At 36.3% G+C, this 26181-nt stretch overlaps 1 protein-coding gene across 8 annotated transcripts in view; it reads left to right on the top strand.

Annotated features, from left to right (window-relative positions):
• Nucleotides 1-26181, top strand: part of ARID1B (AT-rich interaction domain 1B) — a 510581-nt gene that overhangs the window by 293727 nt on the left and 190673 nt on the right. For 5 of the 8 annotated variants that reach the window (XM_037820312.1, XM_037820294.1, XM_037820340.1 and 2 more), the window contains one exon: nt 12885-12926. The exons of the other annotated variants lie outside the window; for them this stretch is intronic. In XM_037820312.1, the coding sequence (XP_037676240.1) occupies nt 12885-12926 (42 nt within the window). The remainder of the gene's footprint in view (nt 1-12884; nt 12927-26181) is intronic. 8 annotated transcript variants of the gene reach the window in all.

A 26181-nucleotide genomic window follows, 5' to 3' on the forward strand; every position in this document is an offset into this window, starting at 1 on the left:
TTCTAAGCAGCATTGATCACTATGCAGGTTATAGGCTATGTTTTTGAAAACAGAATACGATAATATGTAAAGAGTAGTATTGTTTGAATCTGGGTTAGGACTTCTATTCCCAGACAGGTTTAGTGTACAGTTCTGTGGGTTTTGACAGATAAATACAGCTGTGTAATCACTTCCACAATGAAGATATTAAACATTTCTGTAACCTCCTGGCAACCACCAATCTGTTTACTTTCTTTGTAGTTTTGCCTTTTCCAGAATGTTATGTAAATGAAATCAAACAGTAGCACCCAAAAGAGTCTGGCTGCTTCTACTTTGCTGTTCTGGTTTGCTAATGCTGCTGTTATGCAAAATACCAGAAATGGGTCAGCTTTAATAAAGGAGGTTTATTTGGTTACAAATTTACAGTTTTGAGTCCATAAAAGTGTCCAAACTAAGGCAGCAACAAGAGGAGACCTTCACTGAAGAGTGGCCGTTGGCATCTGGGACACCTCTAGCAGCTTGGAAGGCACGTGGCTGGCGTCTGCTGGTCCTTTGCTCCCGGGTTGCATTTCAAAATGGCTTTGTCCAAAAAGTCTCTGGACTTGTCTCTCTTAACTTCTCTGGAGCAAACTCTGGGCTAGCAACTCCAAACGTCTACAGGCATCTCCAAGTATCAGCGTCAGCTCTTAGCTTCTTTCTAAAATGTCTCTCTCAGCTTCTTTGAGCTTCTTCTGTCTGTGAGTTCTCTTATAGGACTCCAGTGATTTAATTAAGACCCCCCATGAATGGGCGGGATCCACATCTCCATGGAAATATTTTAATCAAACGTTTCCACACTAACCAACAGACTAATCAGTCTGCCCCGACAAGATTGCGTGAAAGAATATGGCTTTTTTGGGGGACGTAATATATCCAAACCAGCACATTCGTGTACTACACTTGAGATCTATCCATGCTGTTGGCTGTATCTGTAGTTAATTTCCTTTTGCGTGGTGAGCTGTATTTCATTGTGTGGATGTTCCATAGTTTGTTAATCTATTCTCCAGTTGAAGGACATTTGAATTGTTTCCAGTTCTTTAAAATTATGAATAAGCCCTCTGTAAACATTCCAGTACAGATTTTCATGTGAATGTATACATTCATTTCTCGTGTTTAAATACCTAGAAGAAAGAATGCTGGATCCTAGAGTAAAAAAATTCACCTTTAAGTAACTGCCAAACTGCTTTCCAAAGAAACTGTACGAATATGCTGGAATCTTTTTTTTTTTAATTTCTCTTCTTTGTCCACACCCCCCCCCTTTTTTTTCATGGAAACAGACAAATTACTCATATCTTTTTTGCCAAATAGTACTACTGTCTATGGTGGAATTGGCAGATTCCTCCTCTTTTCCATGTTTGGGTGACTTGAGAGGAGCATTGAAATCATATGTCACTAGTATTTTAGAAAGTAGCTGTTAATATGTTAAGATATGCCCCTTGGTATGATGTATTTTTCTTGATAAAGCAATCACAGATCAAGAGCGCTTGCTTTTTCAAATGTGCACCACTCACAAGCGTGGCTGCCTTCTCCTTTGAGCCAGCCGTATAGCCCCTTAGCTGTGTGGCTCCCAGGCCTGTGTTCATTGGTTCCTGTCTAACCTGAGCTGCAGATGTCCTCAGAGCCTAGTTCTTGGGTGGGCAGACGAGTGTTTATAATTATCTCCCTGACTTTTCTGGGGCTAAAATACCCATGTCATAATTTATTAGTTCTTGCAGAATGGTCAAGACTGGGAGATTCTTCAGAGACCAGGTGTTTGAAACCTTTTATTTTAGAAAACTAATGTTTAAGTTTTTTTAAGTTTAGATGATGTTATAAACTAAACTTGATAGGAAAGCATTTTCCCACAACTGACACCTATTTTTGAAGCCACCTTTTTTTCCCCTGTATGATTTTCTTTCTTTTAGAAGATATGCTTATGTTGGAGAGAGAGCAGGGGGCACGATGGAATAGTGGTGATGCAGAGGGTCATTCTTTTGTATGCTGCCCTGAAAACTTCAACGCCTCTTCCTAAAATTGCCTCTTCCAGGACTTCCTGTTCTAGGTTCAGACAGTTCCCTTCACATACTTATACTCTAAGTTTTTAATTTTTGTTGTTGCCATTAGCAGGTAAGGCTGTATTAAACATTTTAGGGATAAGAAGGCGACATGCTTGGTGTGGAGATGGTTTAGTTGAGGTTCTTTGGATAAACAGCACATTAGGGAAATCTGAAAAGTAAAAACATGGGTGTCTTGCCTAGTGGCTTCTTTCTTAGCTTTGCAGTTATGTGTTTACCTAACCAAATGGTAGATGCTTCAAAATAAGTCAAATCCAAAACAAAAATACATTATAAGGTAAAAGGTAAAGCTTTTGTGTTAACTTTAAGTATATCTAGTCTTATGCTCTCTTTTATTGAGTTGCCTTTCCATTCCAACCTGATAATCAAGATAGTCCTACAAATGTAATTTAAATTTTGAAAGGCCTTAAAGATACACTAGTAAGAAGTCTTTATAACCACTATTGCAGTATTTTTTAAACCAGTCTATTTTTGTAGAAGTATTTTAGGATAAAAAAGTAGTTTTTCTCATCTGTCATTTTTCTTCACCACCAGACTCGGAGGGTGACAGAGTTCTGGGGCCAGGAACATTTAGACAGGGAAGAGGTCAGCAGAAAAGAAAACCAATGGCATGTGATCAAAATAATAATGTACAAATCAGTCATTTTCTAACAGAGGAAGTTTACTTTGTTGATCTAAAAATGTTTTTGTTTGTAAAACCTTTCATTCTCATCTAATTAGTTAAGGTAATCTTTGTTGCACCTTGTATCCTTAAATATAGTAATTAACCTTTAAATAGTCTTTATCTGTTTAGTCACCATAGCTTATATATCTACAGTATCTCTTCTACATAATGATTCTATAACAACTGTCAACTTGCTTCTGGGTGCTAACCTTAATGGTATGGTGGGCCTGGGAGAGGGAAATAAATTTAGCTGAATTTTCATCTTAAAGAACCTTAGTTAATTTATCTGGGTACTTTTAAAATGCAAATTGTTCCTTTTTATGAAAATTTTAAAATCAGAAAAAGAAGAGTATGTATTATTGGCTTATGTTTTTAGGGCATTTGAATTTATCAAACTGTAAAATAGTAAATTTGATGAACTTTGTATACTCCTATATAGGAATGAGTAAAAAGGGAAGTATTGCTTAAAACAACATTCAATTATGATGGAATGAGAACACTCACTGGAAGATAATTATTTAGAAAATGGCTAAACTTCTTGAGTTTTGATTAATTACTGCCTACTTAGTGTTCAAAAATTTTTTTTAGCAGTCCCTCATTGTCTGGATAGTAGCTTTCGTTTTCCTTGGTCAAACCTCCTAGAATTTATGAATAATTATAGAACATGTTAATTAAAAATAGATGCTAACTTGCAGTATATAGAAAAAGCAAGCACACAGAAATGATATAATAAATAAATATTAGTGTTTTACTATACACATATTTTTTACTGCAATAAAATATGATTTACTGAAAGATCTAAAGGTAAATATGAAAGCATTCATGGTAAGCATTGCTTTTCTTTAAAGTAGTCTTTTCAAAGTTTTGTTTACTAATCTACATTATTTATAGACATGTGTTGCACTGGAAAAGTCAAATGAAACCATGAATAGGTACATGTATTTGGCTTCTGTTTTTCATGATTCCATAACCATATTTCTTGAAAAACAGTGAAAATACAGAAATGATTAGCTACCCCCAGATCTACAGATGTGTCTCTCATGTACCTGATGAGGATACACTTGATGGGTTCCTTCGCTACTCAAGGAGATGGGCAGTGGAGCAGGTGTGACACCGTACCACTTCCGCCTTCTAAGTGCCATGAGTCCTCTGTAGAAGGTAGGCCCACCAGTCTCCTCCACAGTGATGACCTGGCTTGGGCGGGGCATTCTTCTCCTCTGCTGTGTTGTGGTCAACCACCCTAAATGAAAAGCTCACATTTTAATGAAATTTACTTTTAAAAATTAAGTTTGAAAAAAACTCTGTGTTCTTTGCAAAATATTTACTATAATTGAACTGTAGCCATTTCTTGGTATAATTCTTAAAAGAAATCATTATGCTTTAGTTTGGGCTGGGCAGAAAAGGTCTATCTTTGAGCAATAATACTTGCTTTAGTATCATCAATTTAAAAGACCTAATCCTTTTAAGGAGTTTAAAGTTCACTCTTGACTAGAGAGACAAAAACTTAATGGGTATCATCATTAAGTATGGTGAAATTGGTTTTTGGGTTTAATCTCTTTGAACAGTGTATAACATGATTTTGAATATAAGCCAAACGTTACAGAAGACTTTAATGTATATAGTTATATTAGGTGGGATGTGTTTTAAAGTTTGATATATCTACACCTGTGTCATATTGAGCCGAGTGAAATTTGGGTTCATAAACTTGTGTTCCATGCTTTGGGTTATAGAGTATTCAGTGTGTTCATTCATAAATACTTGTTTATTCATTCAACAAATATTTATTGAGCTTCTACTCTGTGTCAGGCACTCTTCTAGGTAAGAGTCATGCAGAGTGAATAGGATAATTTGATGAATGTAAACTTGTGAAGTTTACTTTTATAGTGAAGGGAGAAAAACAGTGAACACATGAATAAAGAAAATTTCAGGTGGCAATACAAGAGAGGGAGAGTGACATTAGTAGGTGACATTTAAACTGAGGCTCGAATGATATGAAGGGGCCAGTAATAGGAAGATCTAGGAGCAGAGTGTTCCAAGAGGAAGGAACAGCAAGTACAAAAGCCTAAGGTGAGAAGAGGCCATTCTGAGGAACAGGAAGAAATCCACTGTGGCTGAAGCACTGTGAGTTGGGGGAGACTGGTAGGACTTGAGATCAGTTAGTGTCTGAGCCTGCTAGAGCTCCTGTGAAAAATCCCACTCAGTGTTTGGCTTAAGCAACAAGCATTTATTGTCTCATAGTTTGGAAGGCTAGACGTCCAGAATCAAGATGGCAGCAAGGCAGTGCTTTGTCCTGGGGTCAGTAGGGTTCTGTGGTTGGCAGTCCTCTGTCACATGGCAGTCCCTTTCCCCTCTCTGGCATCTTTGAACTTCTGGCTTCTCCTGTTTTGTGGTTTCTTCTGACTACTGACTGTGTCCAAATTTTCTCTTTATCAGGCATCCAGTGTTGCAGATTAAGACCCACCCTGATTCACTTTGGCCACACCTTAAATAATAACATCTTCAAATAGTCCTATTTACAAATGGGGTTCACACTACAGAAATGCGTGTTAAGATTTGAACTTATCTTTCGTGAGGGATATGATTCAATCCCCAACAGTGAGATAAGCAAGAGCTATATTTAGGTCTCATAGGCCATAGTAAAACTTTTGTTTAGCTTCTTGTAGACCATAGTAAAGAATTGACATTTTATTTTATGGTCTGGGAAGCCTTTGGATAGTTTTAAGTAGGTACTGGTGGAGGAGGAGGAACTTGGCTGCTTAAAGGCTACAAGTGCTTTAGAACTGCCTTTAGTGTCATGGTCTGCTTGTCAGGAACTCTGCTGGTAAATGTATGATACTTAGAGTTATTGTATTTAGAGTTGTACAATGCATCGGTTAGCTTTTGCTGTGTAACAAAACAACCTATGACTTATTGCTCAGAACAAGAACCACTTATTTAGCTCATTGTATTAGTTAGGGTTCTCTAGGGAAACAGAATCAATGAGGATATCTGTGAATATAAGATTTATAAAAATGACTCATGCAACTGTGGGTATGCACGAGTCCAAATTCCACAGGGCAGTCAGCAAACTGGCAACTCCAATGAAGATATTCGATGAACTCCTCAGGAAATGAACTGGGATCTTCGACAAACGTATTTGATTAACTCTTCAGGAAACGCTTCACTGGTCAGCCAAAGAAGAAGTGAAGGTCCTCTGTCTGTCTCACTTAAAAGTCTTCAACTGATTGATTGGATTAAATCCAGCCAACTGTGTTCTCTCATTGTGGAAAACATGCCCTTCATTGAGTCATCAGTTACAGCTGCAGCTAATTGACTGATGATTTAATAAACCAGCCTGTTGGTTTATTAACCAGCCACAATGGTTAGGCCAGTGCTTGCTTGACCAGACAGCTGGGTACCATCACCTGGCCAAGTTGACACATGAACCTAACCATCACACTCATGATTCTACAGTTTGACCATTTTGCCTGGGCTCAGCTGAGTAGTTCTTGTGGTCTCTGCTGGGTTCATTCTCCTCTCTTCAACCCCACTGCTGATAAGCTAAGTGACTTTGCTTCTGGGAGTTGGCTGGCTTACTTAGCTAGAGTGATATGATAACGGGGTCATGTGTCTCTTGTCATCCAATAAACTAGTCTAGACTTATTCACGTGGTGACTGGAGTGAGTTTCAAGAGAATGTTCAGAAGTATGCATTGCCTCTTGAGTCCCTACACAGTCATACTGGCACAGTATGATTTCTGCTGCTTTCTGTTAATCCAAGCAAGTCACAAGTCCAGCCCAAATTGAAGGGGCAGAGAAACAAACTCCCCTTTTTATGGAAGATGCTAAGAAGTCACATTGCATAGAGGTGTCTGTTTTTGCAAATTCGCTGCACCACATGCATGGTCTCTCTTTCTTGAGCCTGTGCATGAATCCTTGACTGGCATCCTTTTACTATTTTGTGAACCCAAAGTCAAGGTATCATAATAAGTAAGAGAACATAATTAGAAAGAAGAGAATGACTACAACTGCTGATGGTCTTTGTTTTAGATTTAACAGCCTAGAATATGAAGACACAACTAAAATTCTGGTCTAGAAGATAATGTAAGCAAAACACGATGAAAAGCATAATTATGATAATGCAGATTTTTTGTCTTGAAATCATGTTGCACAGAATTACACATAAATGTTTTTTGGTTGCATGGTTATTTTTATCGTTTTAAAAATTTATTGGGTCCCTCTATAAAGACAAGTTTTTAGTTAATTTTAATGGTGGTTCTACTGATCAGCATTTAATAGTATGAGGCATCATTGTATGTTCTTTCTATTACCAGCTAACCAAATACTGAGCAATTTTAGCAAGCTGCGTCCTTAAGCTGTCGTGTTGTCTGCACATGATAATAAGGAGAATGTGGAGAATTAATAAGTATGAGAGGAATACTGGCAAAGTTTTTTAAATGTTTTTTTTTAAAGCTTTCCTGTTTTTTTTTTTAAGGATTATAAAACAACAAAAAAGTAAAACAATAATGATAACAGTGGTAATAATAAAAAGCCAAACCAACTTCCTTGCTTGCTAGAATTAAAACTTTGCAACCCAGTTTGAGCTGTGGTTTGTGTTTGAGAGAGAGATGCTTATCCTGCAGTTTAAATTATCGTAAATCGTAGGACGTGGTTTTGGAGAGCAGTTTATTTATGTATGTCTCCTTTTCCTACTTAATGTAGGTAAAAGTATGCTTAATGGAATAGGTTCTAGATGGTATGTTGGCCTTTTTGGCCCAACCAACACAGACACAGCAAATATTCTAAGTAGAATATTATTTCTACCCCTTGGACAGCAGTGTAGGCAAAAATTATTTTCTCCAAGAGCGTCTGAATTCTTCGTAATTTACTTGTGGAGAAATATTATTGTATCTGCAAATTCAATCAGGTTCATGTTGATTATTACCAATCTCCTCACTCCCATTGCCCTTTGGGTTGAATACCTCATTTGGGTAATTTTACCTTTCCCATCCCTGCCTGGAATTGGATGCAAAATTTATATCATTTTAATGTTTAATTATGGTAAAGAGATAGTATTTCTAATCACTGGAGAAAATAATGTATTATTCTTCATTACAGTTATTCATATGGAAAATTAAAACAGAGTCATCTCCTTCCCTTACTCTTTCAAAATAAATTATAGATGGATCAAATATATAAACTAAAAAAAACAACAAAGTCAAATGTATTAAAAGAAAGTGGGAATGAATAACATTTTCTAGCATTGCATGAATTCTAGAAATTTGGATGAATCTGATTATTTAAAATGTCAAATTTCTGTTTTAATTCTTGCTTTTTAATTTAATATTTTTCAGGCTTTTCCCTATGTTATAAAGTAATTCTTGAAAACTGATTTTTACATGATTATATAATAGTATTGCATATGAATATACTATACTTTATTTAACCATCCCTAGTTTTATACATTCACATTTTCTTCTAATTTGTCATTATTTCAAATAATGAGAGAGTGCACATGCTTAATATGTGAGTGGTAGATCACAAATTATTTCCTTTAGCTAGATTTTTCTAGAAGATAGATTGCTAGGTAAATGGGCATGAGTGTTTGAGGCTATTGATGTGTAATGGAAAATTGTTTCCTGGGAGAGCTCTTCTCATTTACACACCACATGTGCTAGAGAGCTTGGTTGGACACATAAGCACTGACTACAGTGTTGTTGATTTTTGCCAACTTGAAAGATAAGAAGTTCATTTACATTCCTGTGACGTCTGTTGACATTGACAGTTTTTGCTGTGATTATTTGCTTATTTGTTAACAACTTACTTTTAATTGATAAGAAACACATGTACTTGGTGAAAATTTTCTTAAATTTTAAGAGGAAATACAATGAAAATAAGTGTCTCTCCCTTGAGGCAGTAAGTGATGGGTTTCTTGAATGTTTTTTTCCAGAAATGTTCAAAGTATATCAAGCATATGACTCACCCCCACTTTAAAAACAAACAAACAAACAAACAAAAAAGCACAGGTGTGTTAGCTTACTGTACACACGGTTCTGGTTATTTTCAGTTAATGTAATATCATAGAAACCTTTCCTTATCTGCACACAGAGATGTACCTTGTACCTTTTAAAAGCAGGATTTATATAGTGTTCTATTGTATGACTGTGTCCTCATTTATTAAAACACTCCCTTGTTGACAGACGTTTCAGCTTTTTACTATTACAAGCTCCAGTAACATCCTTGTAAGTCTTTGTTTTTGCACTTAAATATCATTGGAATTGTTGAATTAATACATAATCGTGTGCATTTACATTTTTGATGGGTAGTGCCACTGTACTGTATTCCAGTATGAACATATGAGAACCCTCATCAGCAGTGGAAGGCCAAATTCCCCACACCTTTGTCAATATTGTAATTCATCAAAATTTTTAATGTTTGCTAATCGCTTTTGAGAAAATGGCATAATGTTGTGGTTTGGGTTTGGGTTTCTTTAATTATGAGTGAGATTAAAATCCTCATACATGATTATAAATTGGCATTAGTTTTTATTTGAAATCCTCTTTTTGTGACAGTGTGATCTTGATTTTATATATGTTTTTATTAAAATGGGGCATAAGTTTGGCTTTTTAAGTTTTATTGTAATGAAAATGCTGCTAGTAGTGTGCTTTGACAATTGAAAGTGAGACACATTTTGAAAGTGTTTCAGGCAAGAGAAAAGTACACTTCCAAATTCATGAGTTCATGTTTTCCTTTTCTCTTAATAGAATGATTGGTAATTAAGGTGATTTGTTTTTATTTTGGGTGGAGGTGGGGTTTAGTGAGGATAACTGGGAGAGAGAGAGAGAAGCCAATTTGCTGTTTGAATAGAGTGAAAGAATTGTCAGTGGCTTAGGTGCTGCTGAACTTTTCAGATTTAACTTTCACAGTGATTTAATAACTGAGACATTCCCTATCTGTCAAATCCAGTTAGATACTCCTGAGGTAAAGTGTTGATTACAGCATCATTTGAAATATGTGAGATTTAATGGAAGGAGCCTTCTCTCTGGAGTTAGGGAGTCTATGCTTTATCTTTAACATGTCCCTTCACACATCTGTACCTTGATAACCCTCTGAAAAGTTTGATATCTTCTCTCCTGTTGAGGTCAAGTAGGCTTTTGACAGGGTATTGAAATTTATCTTTACATTTGTTACAGCATCTGTATGGAGAAAAGAAAGACTAGGTATTATGTCCTGATTTTACATTTGATAAAACCTGTGTGTTCTTTTCCTGATGATTTTAGAATCATCCACTAATATATCAAACTGAAGTTTTAAAAAAGTGTCAACATGAATAATCTCATCTCCTTTGTGAATTTGAATTTATTTTTTTAAAATGAATGTTAGGTTCTAGGTACATTTCACTCAGGTAGTAATCTTAGTGAAACGCATCACTTTGTATCTCCTATAAACATTAAGCACAATGCTTTGCATGTGATAAATAACCAGAAACTTCTTATTAATGAATGAGCAAGGGCTTTTCTTTTGAAAGATTTAGATCTGGTAAATGCAGAGTATATTGAGGCAAATAATAAACATTTGATGTTAAACTAACTGCCTAGTACATTATTAAATCTTTTCACTGAGAAGTTATTAATTTTTTTCAGTTGTTCATTCTCATTTTAACCTAAAGTTGTGATTACTTTTTGCCAAATTAAATTTGATGATGGTGGTAGATTAATAACTAAAATCCTATCAGATTAACACAAACCTACTTCTAGTTTATAGGTAGGAATTTCTCATCTAACTCTTTGTTGTTGTTGTTCATGAAATATAAAACAGTAATCAACTTTTTTTTAAATTTCAAGTTAATGATAAAAGGAACAGAAAGTTTAGCTGATCCCATTGCTAGTTAAATTGAATGACTACTACCTGACAGTTGTAAGCTAAGGTTGAAATACTCTCTTACTCCCACTAGAGGGGGATTCCTTTCCAATGTAGGTAAAAATGCTCTTAGACCCAACTTGAAAACTGTTGTATGACATTGATCATTCCCTAATATTAAACTGATGTTATGGTTTTGAAATCAGTTGATTTTCTGCAGGTATTGAAAATAAAATCTTAACAGAGAGAAGTAATATAAAGGATACTGAAGTAGAGTACATGTGTATTTGAATCATTGCTTTTAAGGATAAAACAAATATTTTTTACAGTTGCTTTAATTAAATTGGTTTAAAAGAATAACATCTAGGATTTTAAAAACATCTCTGTTTTTAAATTTGGGGTTGAGGATGGGGGTGACATTTTGAGTTCTTCCTTCCTCCTCCCATCCCCAGGGTCTGTCATTATGTAAGGTGATACCCACACTCAGTTTCTGAAGTCCGCTTGAAAGCTTTGTTTGCTGTCATCTCAAGTTGTCAAATATATTAAAGCCATGCCTTTAAATAGATTTCTATTTGTTAGTGAATTTTCTAGCTACTTTGACGTCTTATAATATGTTGAGTGAATACAAAACTAACTCTAGAGATGATTTTTGCAAATTTGAACATTAACATATATTTTAAATAATTGTATGTATACCGAAATATCGCGTCTGAGGTGCATGCACCTAAGACTGAGGTATGCATATATGTCCTATGACCAAGTGTCATAATAATCACTGAAAAGATCCAGCTAATTTGTTTGTGCTTTCCCTTTAACTAATGTCTTCAATATATTGATTAGAGGTTTTAATGTAAAAAGTGTTTGATATTAGTAACCTAGTGTTGGGAAAGGTGGGACTTTGGAAATTCATGCATATGCAAATAGAATAGCTTTTTTTTCTTCTTTTCCTTTCTTTTTTTTTTCTTAAAAGTCTCTAGTGGGGCCCTGTTTCTAAATCTAACAGTTTTGGAAATTGACGTGTAAATAGAAGTGCTGTCAGTGAAACTTCAAATGATTATCTGCTATAGTTGATCCAACATCTCAGTCTTTAACTTAAAATCATGTTTGGTATCAGCAGCACACCATTTTTATCAGAACGAGGCTGCTCCCCTTCTCAATACCTACCTGACCCTGTGTTTCTTTTTTGTGCACAGGTCTCTTATCAAGTACCAGGTAGTGGTGGATGATTCTCACCTTCAAAAAAGCAGTTGGAGAATACAATTTGTTTCCTCATTTCTCTTCTGACCCCTTTACTTTCATACTGGATGACAGTCTTTTTGGAATGATCTTCCTTTCTGTATTTCCTTTCCCTAAAGTAGGATTCCAGTTTTGTTTTATAGCAAGATACATTGTATAGACCTGTGTGCCTTCTTCTTAAACACCTACCACAAATGCCTCGTTGTAAAAGGTTTAAAACTTAACAGTGAAGCCCCCGATAGTCTGAATATTATTGCCCTGCCCCCACTGTCTTCCCCAGACACTTTTAAAACCTTCGTATTTGTTCTGTTGCCTTTTCTCCTTGCTCTTTTCCATCACGTATTGGTACTTTATTGTAGTCAAAGTTAAAAGCTTTATGCCCCAGACTGAATAATTATGTTTAAAAAAAACAGTAATTATCAATGCACATCTTGTTCCATGCAGCCTTTTAAATTCATGTTAATGAGCTATGTCTTCTAATGCATAAGACTGACAGGCAATTTTGAAGTTTTGCCATCATTTCACAACTTGTTGCTTAGACTCTGCCTGCCTTTTCCTGAGTATTGCTTTCAGAAACTTGCTCTGCAACATTCCTGAGATTCAGGACTGCCTACTCTGATCTATCAGGACAAGAAACTACTAGTAGCTTACAAGCATGATGAATTGCTTTATGAAGCATAACTCTCCACTCACTGTCAGTAAAAAGATCAAAGAGCACATACAACATCATGTGATGTGTGAAGGATGATTCTATAGCTTGTTAGATTTTTTGAGGAACTTGTACTTCTACTTCAGTGTGATGGCAGATATATTCATTTGATAGGACTTTGTCATTACAAAACTGAAAGCTGGAGCAGTGACCTGGATTTATACCCAGCTCTTGAAGACACTCACGGACCTCTTGTTCTTGACAACGGACATAAATTGAATGTCTGAACTCTGATACACCATATTCCTTTTGCCAGCTGTCTCAGAACTCTGAGTTCCAGCCCATGCCTATGCTCTGGTTTCTGTGGCTAGATTCAAAGAAGATTTTTGATAGTGGCTAAATTATTTTTTTCCTTATGATTTCAGGTTGAAGTCTTGGCCTCGGAGGATGCAGCCTTTGGACTCAAGGTGTGTAGTCTGATGTAGCTTATTATGTAGGTCTCATCAGTTCAGCTAGGTGGATTTGAAGGCCCAGCAGAGAGGACTTATATTTTTAATCAAATACTGAGGTTCTACAATCTCCAGAAATTTAAGATTTCCCTTTTATTGTCATTAAGATTAGACTGTGGTAGTATTTTCTTTGTTTTCTTTCTTTATTGTGGAAGATAAGTGGGAAATAGGGCAGGTAAAGGAGAAGGTTTCATTCAGTAGCAATTGACATTTCAATTTGAGTTAGCCCTGGAGCAGGATTTGATGCATTTGCCCACTTTGGGGCTCCTAAAATGTAACAGCTGAGTGTTATCAGAGTGCTGTATTTATTATGTAGGTCTAGCTTTATTCATTGATTTATTCACCATCCCTTGCTCAAATATTTATTAAACCTCCATGTTCCAGTCACAAGCAGATTAAACCCAGCTCCTGCCCTTAAGGAGCTCAGTCGGTTGGCAGATAAAGGCCTATAAGCAGATAACTTTTCTTGCAGGGAGGTGTCATCTGTGCTGGAAATATGCAGAGGAGTATGCCTGGAGGAGTTGAAGGTGGGAAGGCAATCTAGGAGGATGATCCCTGGAATGAGTTTGAAGGATTTGGATTAAATTTAGGCAGAGAAGAGGGCAGGAGAAACGAGAGCTATATCAGGTAGGACAGCAAGGAAAAGAATTAGCAGGAACTAATAGTTAAATTCTGCCTGTGTGGCAAGATCTGAGATTGGAGAGGTTAAGGATTTGAATTTTATCCTATAGAAAAGGATTTTAAGCCCAGTAGTGGTCACATTTGCAATTTATTGGATGACTCTGGCCCCTGGATGGATATGAGAGACCAGTTGAAGAAGGTTGGCTAGACCAGATAAGAGGCGATGAAGGCCTGTACCAGCGTGGTCGGCAGAGTGGCAGGAGGAGAGAGGAGAGGAGCACTGAAGAAGTGAGGCCATGCAGAGGCGGGAGGGGGCGGAGATCAGGGGAGACCAAGGGCTTTGTCACAGGGCACACTGAGATGGACACAGCAGGAGGGGCTGCATATTTCTTTTGAGACTTAGAATCATTCAGACATGAATTCTTTTTTAGATGAGTTGCCTTTTGTACATATTTGCTGATAATTTTTAAATAGTATTAGGTAAACTGGAAGGAAGCATTTATTAGGGAAGTCTGGTTTCATTTTCTTATCAAGGCACAGAATAGGTGTCATCAATCAATTTTGAAAGTCAGAAGTTTAGGAGAATGGTGGTGATGGTGGAAACTTTCAGAATACAAGGCATAGGCAGTCCATCTTGTCAACACCTGCCTGCTTTGTGTTCTCCATCTTTGACTTAAAACTAAAAATTGGTTATTTGTATTTTTTCCAAATTCTAATTTCAGTTCTAGATGTTTGGCATTTTATAGACATAATCCCATAATTGTATTATAATTACAGGTGAGATGATATTGTAATACTACCCAAATCAAAGCTATTTTTTTGTTATAAATTTATCAAGGTTTTTTATCATAAATATAAATTAAAAGAGAAAAGATAAATTTTTATAAATACTTAAATACTTGATGTATTAACTCAAGTTTATACTGTAATGTGTTTTTCATGTTTCTGTCACTGCCAAAAATTGCTAAATAAATTATTAAATATAATAGAGCAAATTGACTATTATTTGCAGGATCTAACATATGGTCATCTTCTTGAATTTTCCATTTTTTATATAGTGCCTGGCATGCATATGACATATTCATTGAATATTTAATAAACCCATAGGGTCAGCTCTTGTGAACCCATCTCCATAATCCTTCACACTTACTGAGTATACAGCAGTATTCTGGAACAGTAGCATAGCCAACCGCTCTCATGGTCTGCCCACTGGGTAAAAGCTTTGCATTTGTTTTTGGTGAAGCTTGCAGATTGTTTTTGTAGCCTTAAATTCAGTGTAGAAATTGCAGTTTGGAACGTTCCCGCAGTAATTTAGTAATTTTCAAAATATTTGATGCTCTTCACTTTTGCAGATCTATACCAGAGTTTTTACATTTGTAATTGAAAATGAGAAATTTTAAATATTTTACTGCCTTGTTATCTTGAAATCAACAAATATATTTTTATGTTCCCAAAATTATCTTGTTTCTTAAAAAGTCTAGGTATTCAGCATTCATCAGGACTTTAAACACTTAATCACAGTTGATCTTTTTTTCTTGTTTTTGTAAGTAATCACTGGGAAAAAAACTCTACCTGACCCACTGTTAATACATTAATGGCATCATCTTGATAAATGAATAGAATATTTTCAAGTTCACTTGAGTGTGTGCTTGTCCCACTTATGACTTTGATCTTTTTAGTGCTGATATTTAATGAACCTTTGATCTTTCTTTACCGTTTTTTGCCGCTGTCAAATTCTTTGCCACTTGCATGTTTCCCTTTCTCCTACACCAAACTAAAATCTACAAGTTTAATATTTATTTAAGACTAAAGCATGAACTAGTCACTCTTAGTGAAAAATGACTTAACATATTGGGACCCAATAGAATCAAACAACTTATTTTTGAACATGAATGTGCTGAAACTACAACCCCAGGAAAACAATTTTGTATCATTCAAAACTCTTATGACTATTAGTACTGTTTGAAAAAAAAAAATTTTTTTTAAAGCTAATCTAATGGAAAATATCTGTGCTCTTTCTTCTGATTCACAAATCTCAATTCCCCATTAATACTGGTTCATTGTTTTATTAGGCTTATTTCAAGTCAAAGATAATTTACAATTTGAAATGCTGATAACTGTTTTACAGTATATTAAGCAATTCAGCTATTTTCCAGTGCTTCTAAATTTTTTCTCTGAATTTAGGTAAATTTGATTTTCCTTAGTTTGCATCTATACAGGGCAAGTTAGTGGGATATTTAATTGATTTAGAGTTGTGTATACTTATGAAAAATAACACTTGTGGTGATCAGGCAATGTTTAAAATAAAAAATGGGCAAATATTATATCTTTATTTTAAAAGGAAAGTTCTACAAACTAGACACCACTGTTCTTGACTTCAGTTTTGATCAAGACTTGAACATAGTAAAAGGTTTGTAATTCTATAGAAAAATAAATGAGAAGTCTCAAGGGCAGCCAAAATGGGTAGGTTGCTTTGCAAGGTAATTATGCCTTTTGTAGCATTAATGTACTAGGTAAGGCTGCTAGTAAATATGAGGAATAAATCAGCTACAATTTGTAGTTTTTCTACATTTAACAGTATATTTATCAGTTATTCTACAGCAAAATTTATGGTAGGAATGTAAAAAAGGAGTGAATAAAATATCCCTGAATCATTAAAAAAAAAGTATATAACTTTTTAATAAGTTTCTTAATTACTTTAAAATCCCATGATCATGAATGTCCTTTGCTTTCTAATTTGTTCTAGATAACTAAGTAAAAAATTACAAAGAAATAAGGGTTTATTTCATCCACTCCCCTGTGAGGTAGGCACTGTGGTTTTCCCCATTTTTGGGAGAGGAAGTTGAAGCTCAGAGAGTTTAAGTAGCCTTCCCAAGTTCACATGTGGTCAGGAACAGAACTGGAATTTGAGCCAAGAAGGCAAACCCAAAGCCTGTTCTGTTTTCCTGAAGGTCCTAAGAAGGGATGAGGTGTGCGCTGCTACCTGCCGCATATCCTCACTGCCCTACTTGAGCTCAGCCACCCTCACCTCTGCCCACCTTCCACCTCTCTTCCTAAGGTCACAGACGACTTCCCTGGCCCTAAATCTAGAGGAACTATTCCATCCTCATACTTTGCCTGCCCCATTGCAGCACTCGACCCCGGTAACCTCTTCTTTGGAGCAGTCTCTTCCTTTGGCGGCCCCTACACACTTTACTGATTTGCCTCCTCTTAGTTGCTGTGGTTGCTCAGGGTTCGCCTCTCTTGTGTATATGCCACTGACACCCCAAGGCGCATCTCTCCTTCCTGCTCCACAGCTTATTCTTAAACACTGCACTGAATGAATGAAAATGCGTAAAGCCATGAATAAGATTAAAAAAATATATATCCTATGTATCTCTTGTTTACTATAACATCTATCCTAGGGTAGATTCTCAGTGCTTACTTGTTTGGCAATAATATAATTTGATTACCAAAATAATTTTTTAAGACTTTTCCCTTTGGAAGGTGGGTGGACAGAAATATATATATATAATCACCAGTTTGTTTCCCATACCTCTTTCCTAATACTAAGTAGGCGTTAGAATTCTACAAATTCAAAAATATTTTTATACACTGTTTTGGCCAGCATATCCTTTGGTTCTTTGGAAGACGAAATCTCTGAATTTTATGCCCCCGTTTTATGATTTTTGATAGATCCAGTTACAAAACTGTATGTGGGGGGGATTCTGGGAAGATGGCAGCATAGAAAGAAGTGGAAGACTTAGTCTCCCCCAGAACAATTCATAAATGAACAAAAAACCAGTAAATAACCTGGAATAGTAGCGGGGAGACAAACATGACTGTACACTCACTATCCACCGACATGAATTGGGAGGAATGCCCGAGATCACAGCATAAAATCTGTAAGTAAAATTGCAGACCGGCGCTGAGAGCCGAGAACCCAGAGCCGGGAGCCCCTCCCTCACGGAAGCCACGCTGTGCACTTTCTCAGCCCAGCTCCAAGTGAGGTTTTAATACTAACTGCTCAATACAGACAGCAAATCCTCAACAAGCAGACAGAGGCTTTTGGTGACAACTGACCTTGGGAGAATCGGGGGAAATATTCTGTCTCTCGCTCTCTCTCTGTGGAGAAAACCTCAGCTGCTCTCAGCCCACAAGGCGTTGCAGTAAAGACAGCCTCAGACATTCTGCATTCTGAAATGAGCTGAGAGCCCCGCGGCACAGCCAAGCGGCCCAGGGCTTCCCTAGAGGGACGGTGCACACTGATGACGTAGCACGGCATCCCCCTCGGCTGAGGGAGGATCGCGGCTGGGAGGAGGGATCCGCTCGGAGAACCCAGGGGCGCTACGCCAAGTCCGGTGGTTTATGGGACACCAAGAGAGAGCTGCCCTTCCTCCCTGGCCACCCGTGCACGCACCCCTACATTCAGGGCGGGTGACTCCAGCGGCGCACCCAGGCTGAGTTCTCCAACTGAACACACAAGAATCATTTCCCCACACTACTGACTGGATGGATATAGGTGGCTCACAGACGCCATCTGCTGGTTAGTTAGAGAAAGTGTACGTCACCAAACTGTGTCTCTGAAAAATTAGATCGATATCCTTTTTTTTTTGATACAACTTGAAAGAACCCTATCAAGCAAAACAAATGCCAAGAGGCCAAAAACAACAGAAATTCTTAATGCATATGATAAAACCAGACAATACGGAGAATCCAGCTCCAAACACACAAATCAAGATTTCGGAAAAAATGTTATACCTCGCAAAATTAATTAAAGAACTACAATCAAAGAACAAAAACATGGCAAAGGGTTTAAAGGACATCAAGAGGACCATGGCCCAGGATATAAGCACCGTAAAAAAGACCCTAGAAGAGCATAAAGAAGACATTGCAAGAGTAAATAAAAAAATAGAAGATCTTATGGAAATAAAAGAAACTGTTGGCCAAATTAAAAAGACTCTGGATATTCACAATACAAGATTAGAGGAAGCTGAACATCATCTCAGTGTCCTAGAAATACACAGAACAGAAAATGAAAGAACAAAAGAAAGAATGGAGAAAAAAATCGAAAAAATTGAAATGGATCTCAGGGATACGATAGATAAAATAAAACGTCCAAACTTAAGACTCATTGGTGTCCCAGAAGGGGAAGAGAAGGGTAAAGGTCTAGAAAGAGTATTCAAAGAAATTGTTGGGGAAAACTTCCCCAGCCTTCTACACAATATAAACACACAAAGCATAAATGCCCAGCAAACTCCAAATAGAATAAATCCAAATAAACCCACCCCAAGACATATTCTGATCAGACTCTCAAATACTGAAAAGAAGGAGCAAGTTCTGAAAGCAGCAAGAGAAAAGCAACTCACCACATACAAAGGAAACAACATAAGACTAAGTAGTGACTACTCAGTGGCCACGATGGAGGCGAGAAGGCAGTGGCATGACATATTTAAAATTCTGAGAGAGAAAAATTTCCAACCAAGAATACTTTATCCAGCAAAACGCTCCTTCAAATTTGAGGGAGAGCTTAAATTTTTCACAGACAAACAAATGCTGAGAGACTTTGCCAATAAAAGACCTGCCCTACTTCAGATTCTAAAGGAAGCCCTACCAACAGAGAGACAAAGAAAGGAGAAAGAGATATAGAGAATATTAGCAGACATATATAGTACCTTACATCCCAAATCACCAGGACACTCATTTTTCTCTAGTGATCACAGATCCTTCTCCAGAAGGGACCATAAGCTGGGACATAAAACAAGCCTCAAATAAAATAAAAAAAATAAATAAATAATTGAATATACTCAAAGAACATTCTCCAAACACAATGGAATACAAATAGAAGTCAATAATTTTTGAACTATAACTCCACCATTTACTTCCTACATGATAAAAAATACACAAACTCTAAGGACAAATCAATGGTTTTGAACTCAATGTAAAATATGTAATTTTAGACAACTATATAAAGGTGGGGGAATGAAGGAGTATAGGAACATACTTTATGTGCCCTATTGATGTGAGGGTGGTATCAAAGAAAAACAAGATTGATAGGGATTTAAGAGGTTAATTTTAAGCCCCACAGTAAACACAAAGAAATTATCAGAGAATGTAACCATAGAGATGAAAAGTAGAGTTTGGGTTAAGAGAAATGGGGGAAGGGGCAATGGGGAGTTAAGAAAGGAGTGTAGGGTTGCTGTTTGAGGTGAAGGGAAATTTCTTGTAATGGATGGTGGGAAAGAGCATAACATCATTCTAAATGTGATTAATCCCACTAATGGAAGGCTAGGAAAGGGGTGGAATGGGAAGATTTAGGCTGTATATATGTTTCCACAATTGAAAAAAGACAGTCTAACTAGACGACAAATGAATGCTAAGGATGAACCTGGATGGGATTGGAGGGTGGAGGACAGGTGGCTCGAAGGGACACAGTTGAGACATAAGGAAAAGGAAATATAGAATGTAAGCATTGTATCATTGTTGAATCTCTTATACTTCTTAGCTGTGCTTAATGGAATTACATAAAAAAATGTTCTTGTTCATGGGAAGTACATACGTGAATTATAGTGTATGTTCAAGGATGTGTGCAGCTAACTCTCGTATATTCAGAAGACGGAGAAATAGATGATGGATGACAGGGTGGGAAAGAAATAGTGATGTGACAGCATGTTAAAGTTGGTGGATTGAGCTATCAGGGGAGAGGGGTCCGGGTATGATATAATTCTGTGTATGGGGCTAGTATTGTTTTTGCAACTATTCATGTAACTTTGAAATTATTTCAAAATAAAAAAAAACTGTATGTGGGAAGGTTTATTTAAAATGAATCATGAGGAAAATTAAGGGTAATGTAACATGTTGGTCTAAAAAAGAACAGAAAAAAGAAAAGTGATATAATTTAGGTCATCATTGGAGCCCTCAAGGCCACGAGCACCCTCTGCTACTGGGCACCCTTTGAGCTGCTGCTGTTCCTAGACATCACCAACCCACGGTGGGGAGGGAAAGTTCCAGGCTGCCTCCTCCCTCCCCCCAGCTCCCTTTTTAAACCAAACTTAGGAGAGGTATATTAAACTCAGTAAGATATTTTCTTCAAAACTATATTGCAAGACCCAGTGTTCATTTTGTCTCTTCCCATCTTCCAATTTCTCTTTGTTCCTCTTTCTGCCTTTTCCTGAAACTCCGTTTCCTTATAGAGTCCTACAATTTTATCCCTACAGGAAATCTTCAGATTTTTCATCTAAATTTTTTCTGTGTTACAGATGAGGAAGCTGAAGGCCAAGGTCATACAGGTTGTTGCTGACAGGGCTGGGATTGGAGTTACGGATTTTAATAGTCTCATTAATTTTCATTAATTTTCTTCTTACTATTGAAAGTTTTGGTTTTTTTTTTTTAGTTTTGTACATTGTTTTTCTTTGTCTCAATTCACCTTTTACTGTCCTTTGGCAATATTTTTATTATTTCTTTTAGGCATCTAAAATTTATTGCTATTTTAGAGAAAAGTCCAAGCTTTCAAGTGTCTAAACTTAAGAATTTAAATGAAAGCTTGCATTTGTTTACTTTTTTTAAAAAAAAATATTGTGGTTGATTAGATATTTTAGAAAAATAACAGACAGTTCTTCCGACCCCCAACAAATACAGTCCCCTTAGTATAAGGTGTTCCGTTACCCTCCCTCTGGTGCAATCTCCTACCTTTACTTCCCCTAAAATGCTTTCCTTTCCTCTGCTTGCATTTCAAAATCGTGCCCTCCAGATTGGAATCATTCCCTTCCTCATTTGGGAGGTCTTCGCTCACTGTTGAGGCCTTCTGAGCGCTCAGCCCTCAGTTTTCATGGCACTGCCCTGCCTTTACCACTCATTTGGAATTTCTCTTCTACCAACTTGTTGTTTTCTTTTGTATATGGAAGACAGCATGGTAGGGCACAGTCCAGATCCATTATATGGCACGGTTTTCAGCAAAATTGTAAATTTTGAGACTCCATTTTGTTCATCTTTTCATATCTGTATTGACAGGCATGTGACAGCAACAAATATTGCTGATTAATATTTAGAATTCACTGAAGTTGTAATAATTGTGATTGCTAAGAGACAAAATACCTGTGATATCAACGTGTGGCTACTGCTTTCTTTTCTTTTCTGGAGTTTTCTCACTGATTTCCCCATTAACTGGTTTGGCATTTTATTTTGAACCTCTGAGAGCCCACCAGAAGGATGGTGAAGAATTATTAACATTGTAGCTTACAGAAGCTCCTGAGTGGTATAGTTGGCACTTAAAACCAGTTGGTTCCAATGAAGCTCACTATTAAATATGTTTGTTAATGAATTTCTACAGTTATATTCATTGATTCCATTCTATTTCTTTCCATTCAAACAAATATTTGTGGGATATATATCATGTGCCAGGCGTTGGGCTGGCAGTGGTGAGAATAATTAACCCTGTAAGGTCCAAAGACCTTACATTCTAGACACAATTTTTGGAATGGTCTTTTGCCAGGGAGAAGTCCAAGAAGAGATGCAAATTTATATCTTTCTTTTGGATATAATTGTATGTTACTCTGTGGTACAATTGCCTTCATGGTATCTATCTGTCCTGGTCTCCACAATGGAGTAGGATTCCAATTGACTTAAAAAGCTTATAAATGACAAAGCATTAGTTATTGGTAAATATAACTTCAAATGAAATAAAACGGAAATTTCTTTTTTTCAATGAAGTACTTTTAATCGTTACAAAAATTATGTAGCCTGGGTGATCATATTTGGCAGCGACTTAAGTCACATTTAGGCTTATTCCTGTCTTTTGACGTTCTGACCATTATCAAAAACTATCTACATTTCCATCCTTTCCACCTTCATTTAAAAAATAAATAAAGCATGATGATGCAACCTATAAATATGTCATAATGGAATGGATGTGTATTTGTATGGCTAAGGAGGAAATGGAACAACAGTGGTGGCCCCTCTCTGGTGGCTTCTTGGCTAAATTGCCAAAAAAAAAAAAAATACGCCTTGAGAAAAGTGGGAGATTTATTTGCTATTTTTCTTTTCTGATCAATCCACCTTGGTGAGGGGGTGGGGTGGGGGTGGTTCCATCTTGAATTGTTTAACACTCCATTTCTTTTTAGTTAGTTCTGAATCTTAGGTGTTGTTTTGGAAATTTTTCCCGCTTTTAATCAGTTTTTACTGCATGTTTTTGTCATCTACTCTGTTGTTTAATGTGATAGTTACCAGCCACATGTGGCTGTTTAAAAGCAATTTAAGAAAAATTCATTTCTTCTGTTGCACTAGCCCCTTATTAATAGCCACACATGGCTGGTGAGTACTTTATTGGGATAGGACATATAGATAACATTTCCATCAATGCAGAAAATTCCATTGGCCAGAGATGGTCTAGAAAATAAAGGTTCCGTTGTTAGTTGTGTGACCCAAGACATTTTGACATAACACATTTCACAATTAGAACAGCCATTGTTTTTAATTGAGGCAGAAACAGGATTATAGCAGGTGAGTAGAGAAGAGAAGGATTATAAAGTGCCATAAAGCAGAGATGTTCTGTTTAAATAAGTAGAATAAAGTTGACATTTCACATGGAATTTTGAAAGTAGAAATGTTTCTAAAAGGATCCTGAAATTAGACATCCTAATGGTGACTGGTATAATGGGTCATTCATTCATTGATTAGCCTAGGGTTATGTCTGGGGGCTGCCAATATACTATTTCAGTTTTAAAATGCTTAATTTGGCATAGTAAGATGCTATGTATTAATGAAATGTTCTTCCTTTTATTAACATAACCACATGAAAGCATTCATTAATCTTATGTTTAAAAACTCATATTTTTGTTGTAAAGCTACATTAACTCTGGTTATTCTCAATTCTTTCCATAATCTCATAAAGTCATGCTACTTTTTCATAATATGAAGGATTTATTTTTGCATTTTTAATTTTTAATTTAATTAAAATCTATTAGAAATCTTTAGAGAAGTAGAGGACCAAGTTTATTCTTTATTGTTTCAGTCATTGACTCTAAATTAAAATTACGGAATATTTAATGGTAAAACAAAAATATTTGCTGCGTCTCCATGAAAGAAAAATTCGGGGAAAAAAAAAATCCACAGCGGTTCTCAGTTTCTGAGTCCTGACTTGGGGATCCATGTTGAGTTGTTCTCTTCTTTTGTTAGAGAATTTCCCTGCCTCTTCTTCTGCCATCTGCTGGTAGTTCAAACATGTTTGATTTTAAAACAAATTTGTTTTATTGTTATTTCAGAAAGATTTGAGGGGAACATTCTATTTATATTCATCTGTAATATCTTGATGCAGTTTTACTTACGTTAAATTATCTTTTTAAAGAATATTTGAGCTTCACTTGCAACTCTGTCTTACAAGGATCACATGAATCTAAAACTTAGGAAACATAAGAATATGAGGGCAAAGCCTGCAGGTTAGAGAAAAAGAGGAAGATTTATTGATGAAACGTCTTGAATTCCATGATGAGGAGTAATGAGAGCTGTTGGGGTCTTACCTAATTTTTGAATTTCTATTAAATGTAGAATAGGAATTCCATCATGCTATTTTGTAATTAAGACTCATTGACTGGGAGTGAGCAGTCCTATCTTCCACTTTAAGTCCCAGTGTGTGATTTTGAAAGTCACTTCAGACACTCGGGCTCCTAACTTTTTCTTCTGCAAAGCTGGAAAATTAATTTCTTGATATCACTAAGTTTCTTTTCAGCCCTGAATTTCTGCAAGTGCTTAATTCTAACAGGCTTTTTGTATTCACTAGGTCAAACCTTCCGCTCTATCCTAACTTACCATTCTTCTAACCTTCTCCTGCTAGTGTTTGCTAGTCTAAGCTATTCTCATAGCTCGTTGTGGGCAAAATATATATTTTTTGTCCACATATAAATTATCCCATTAAGTAAAACCAAGGAAAAAAATTTTTTAAGAGTCAAAATATGGAAACTATTTGCCACCTTTGGTCTCCCTTAATAATTTCCCTTAGGGCTACTTTGACTAATTTTAGAGGCTAGGATACTGGATCAGATATTTCGTTTATGATTTTCTCAAAGAGGAAAAGGAACTCCAAAATACTAATACCATTTTTTTTTTCTAACAATGAAGAAGGCTGGGGGAAGTAAGGTGACTTATTTCAGGCATAATTTAATGGCAAAGTAGAACAAGAACCAAAGTTTCTGCCTCCTAGGCCAGTTTTCTTTATACAAAATTGCAGACAGTGCTTGTTATTAGCCCTTCCCAATTTAGGAAATACATGTTAGTTTGAACCTTATCAAATTGTCATTTTTGCAAACCAAAAATGGTCAAATTTTGGCAGTTTCACATGACTCAACTCAATGTATGAGGGCTTCTTTTATCTCATTTTATAGCTCCATTCAATAGCAAAAACAATGGTTTTCTTTAAAAGTAGTTTATCCCACTTGGAATATGTATGTGCACCTTTTTTGAAGTATTGGTGATCACAAGACATTTGTGGCATTTAAATGGCATGAAACCCAAAAGGCCACCTAACCCAGTAAAGAATGTGTGATGTTTCCAGAATACCCTTTGACTATATATGACAATCAGAAGTATTTCATCGTGACCAAGTAGGTTCTTAATGAGATAGGAGCGCTTTCTTCTTCTAGACCAAATATTCTGTCAAAAACTGTAGAGGACAGAATCTTTAGATGGATTTTCTGACTGCATGGTGTCTGTTCTGACGTCTAGTAAGTACATTTGGGCAGAAATGTTTGCCATCATAGTCATGACGACAGCAAAGTGAGTAGAAGGGAGCAAAATGCAATACAGTCCTTGATAGGTTTTGTCAGACCTCTGTTCATTTTTAAAAAGATGTTAGGAATTAAGTATGGCCTCAGGTGCTGTGGATCTGAAAAGTAGCCTTTTTAAAATGAGTGGTTAGGCTGAAAGAAAGCTTTTTTACTTAACGTATTCTACAGTTTGATTGACTCCATTTTTCTCTGGGGACATATTTTGGCACTATTTTTTGAGGACTTAATTTTCTTGTAATAAAAATGCATATATTCTCCTTTCTCCACTCTCAAACACCTGCTCATTTGAGATGTGCACATAAAATTTAGAGGCATGTTTCTGGGCTGGCCTGTAAGATTTCTTAGCATAAAGTTACAGTATCTATCTTAATCATCACCAAGCTGCTTAAGATTTTGCTGGGAGAAAGCAAGGGAAATATTCTGGGAGGAGGGAGTGATTTTGATTGTGTCTGTTTTAGGTTCTCTCTCTCCAGTGCCAAATTATAAAGCCAGTTTGGTTTCTTCAGATGGTGAAAACCTTCCTTCTCCCCTCCTCCTGCCTTAATCTGGCTTCTTCCCAAGCCACGTCAGTTTTTGCAAGTCAGTTGAGAATGTCAAAGTGGCTGGTGTTGAAAGAGCCAATATGTTAGAAGATGCATAAAGCCAAGTAGAACATTTATATGAATTAAAGAATATATTGGAAGATTATTTTTAAAAATTAGATTTGGGTGATAAAACCTGTTGAATTAATACTTGCATACCAGATGTATCTGATAAATACTTGTATAATATAGTCCCAAATAAGCAGTAAAATTACCATTTTACAACTGAGGTCATGTATCCTTTGGGTGCAAAGG

Source organism: Choloepus didactylus, chromosome 2, assembly GCF_015220235.1.
Source record: "Choloepus didactylus isolate mChoDid1 chromosome 2, mChoDid1.pri, whole genome shotgun sequence".
NCBI classification, from domain to species: domain Eukaryota; kingdom Metazoa; phylum Chordata; class Mammalia; order Pilosa; family Megalonychidae; genus Choloepus; species Choloepus didactylus.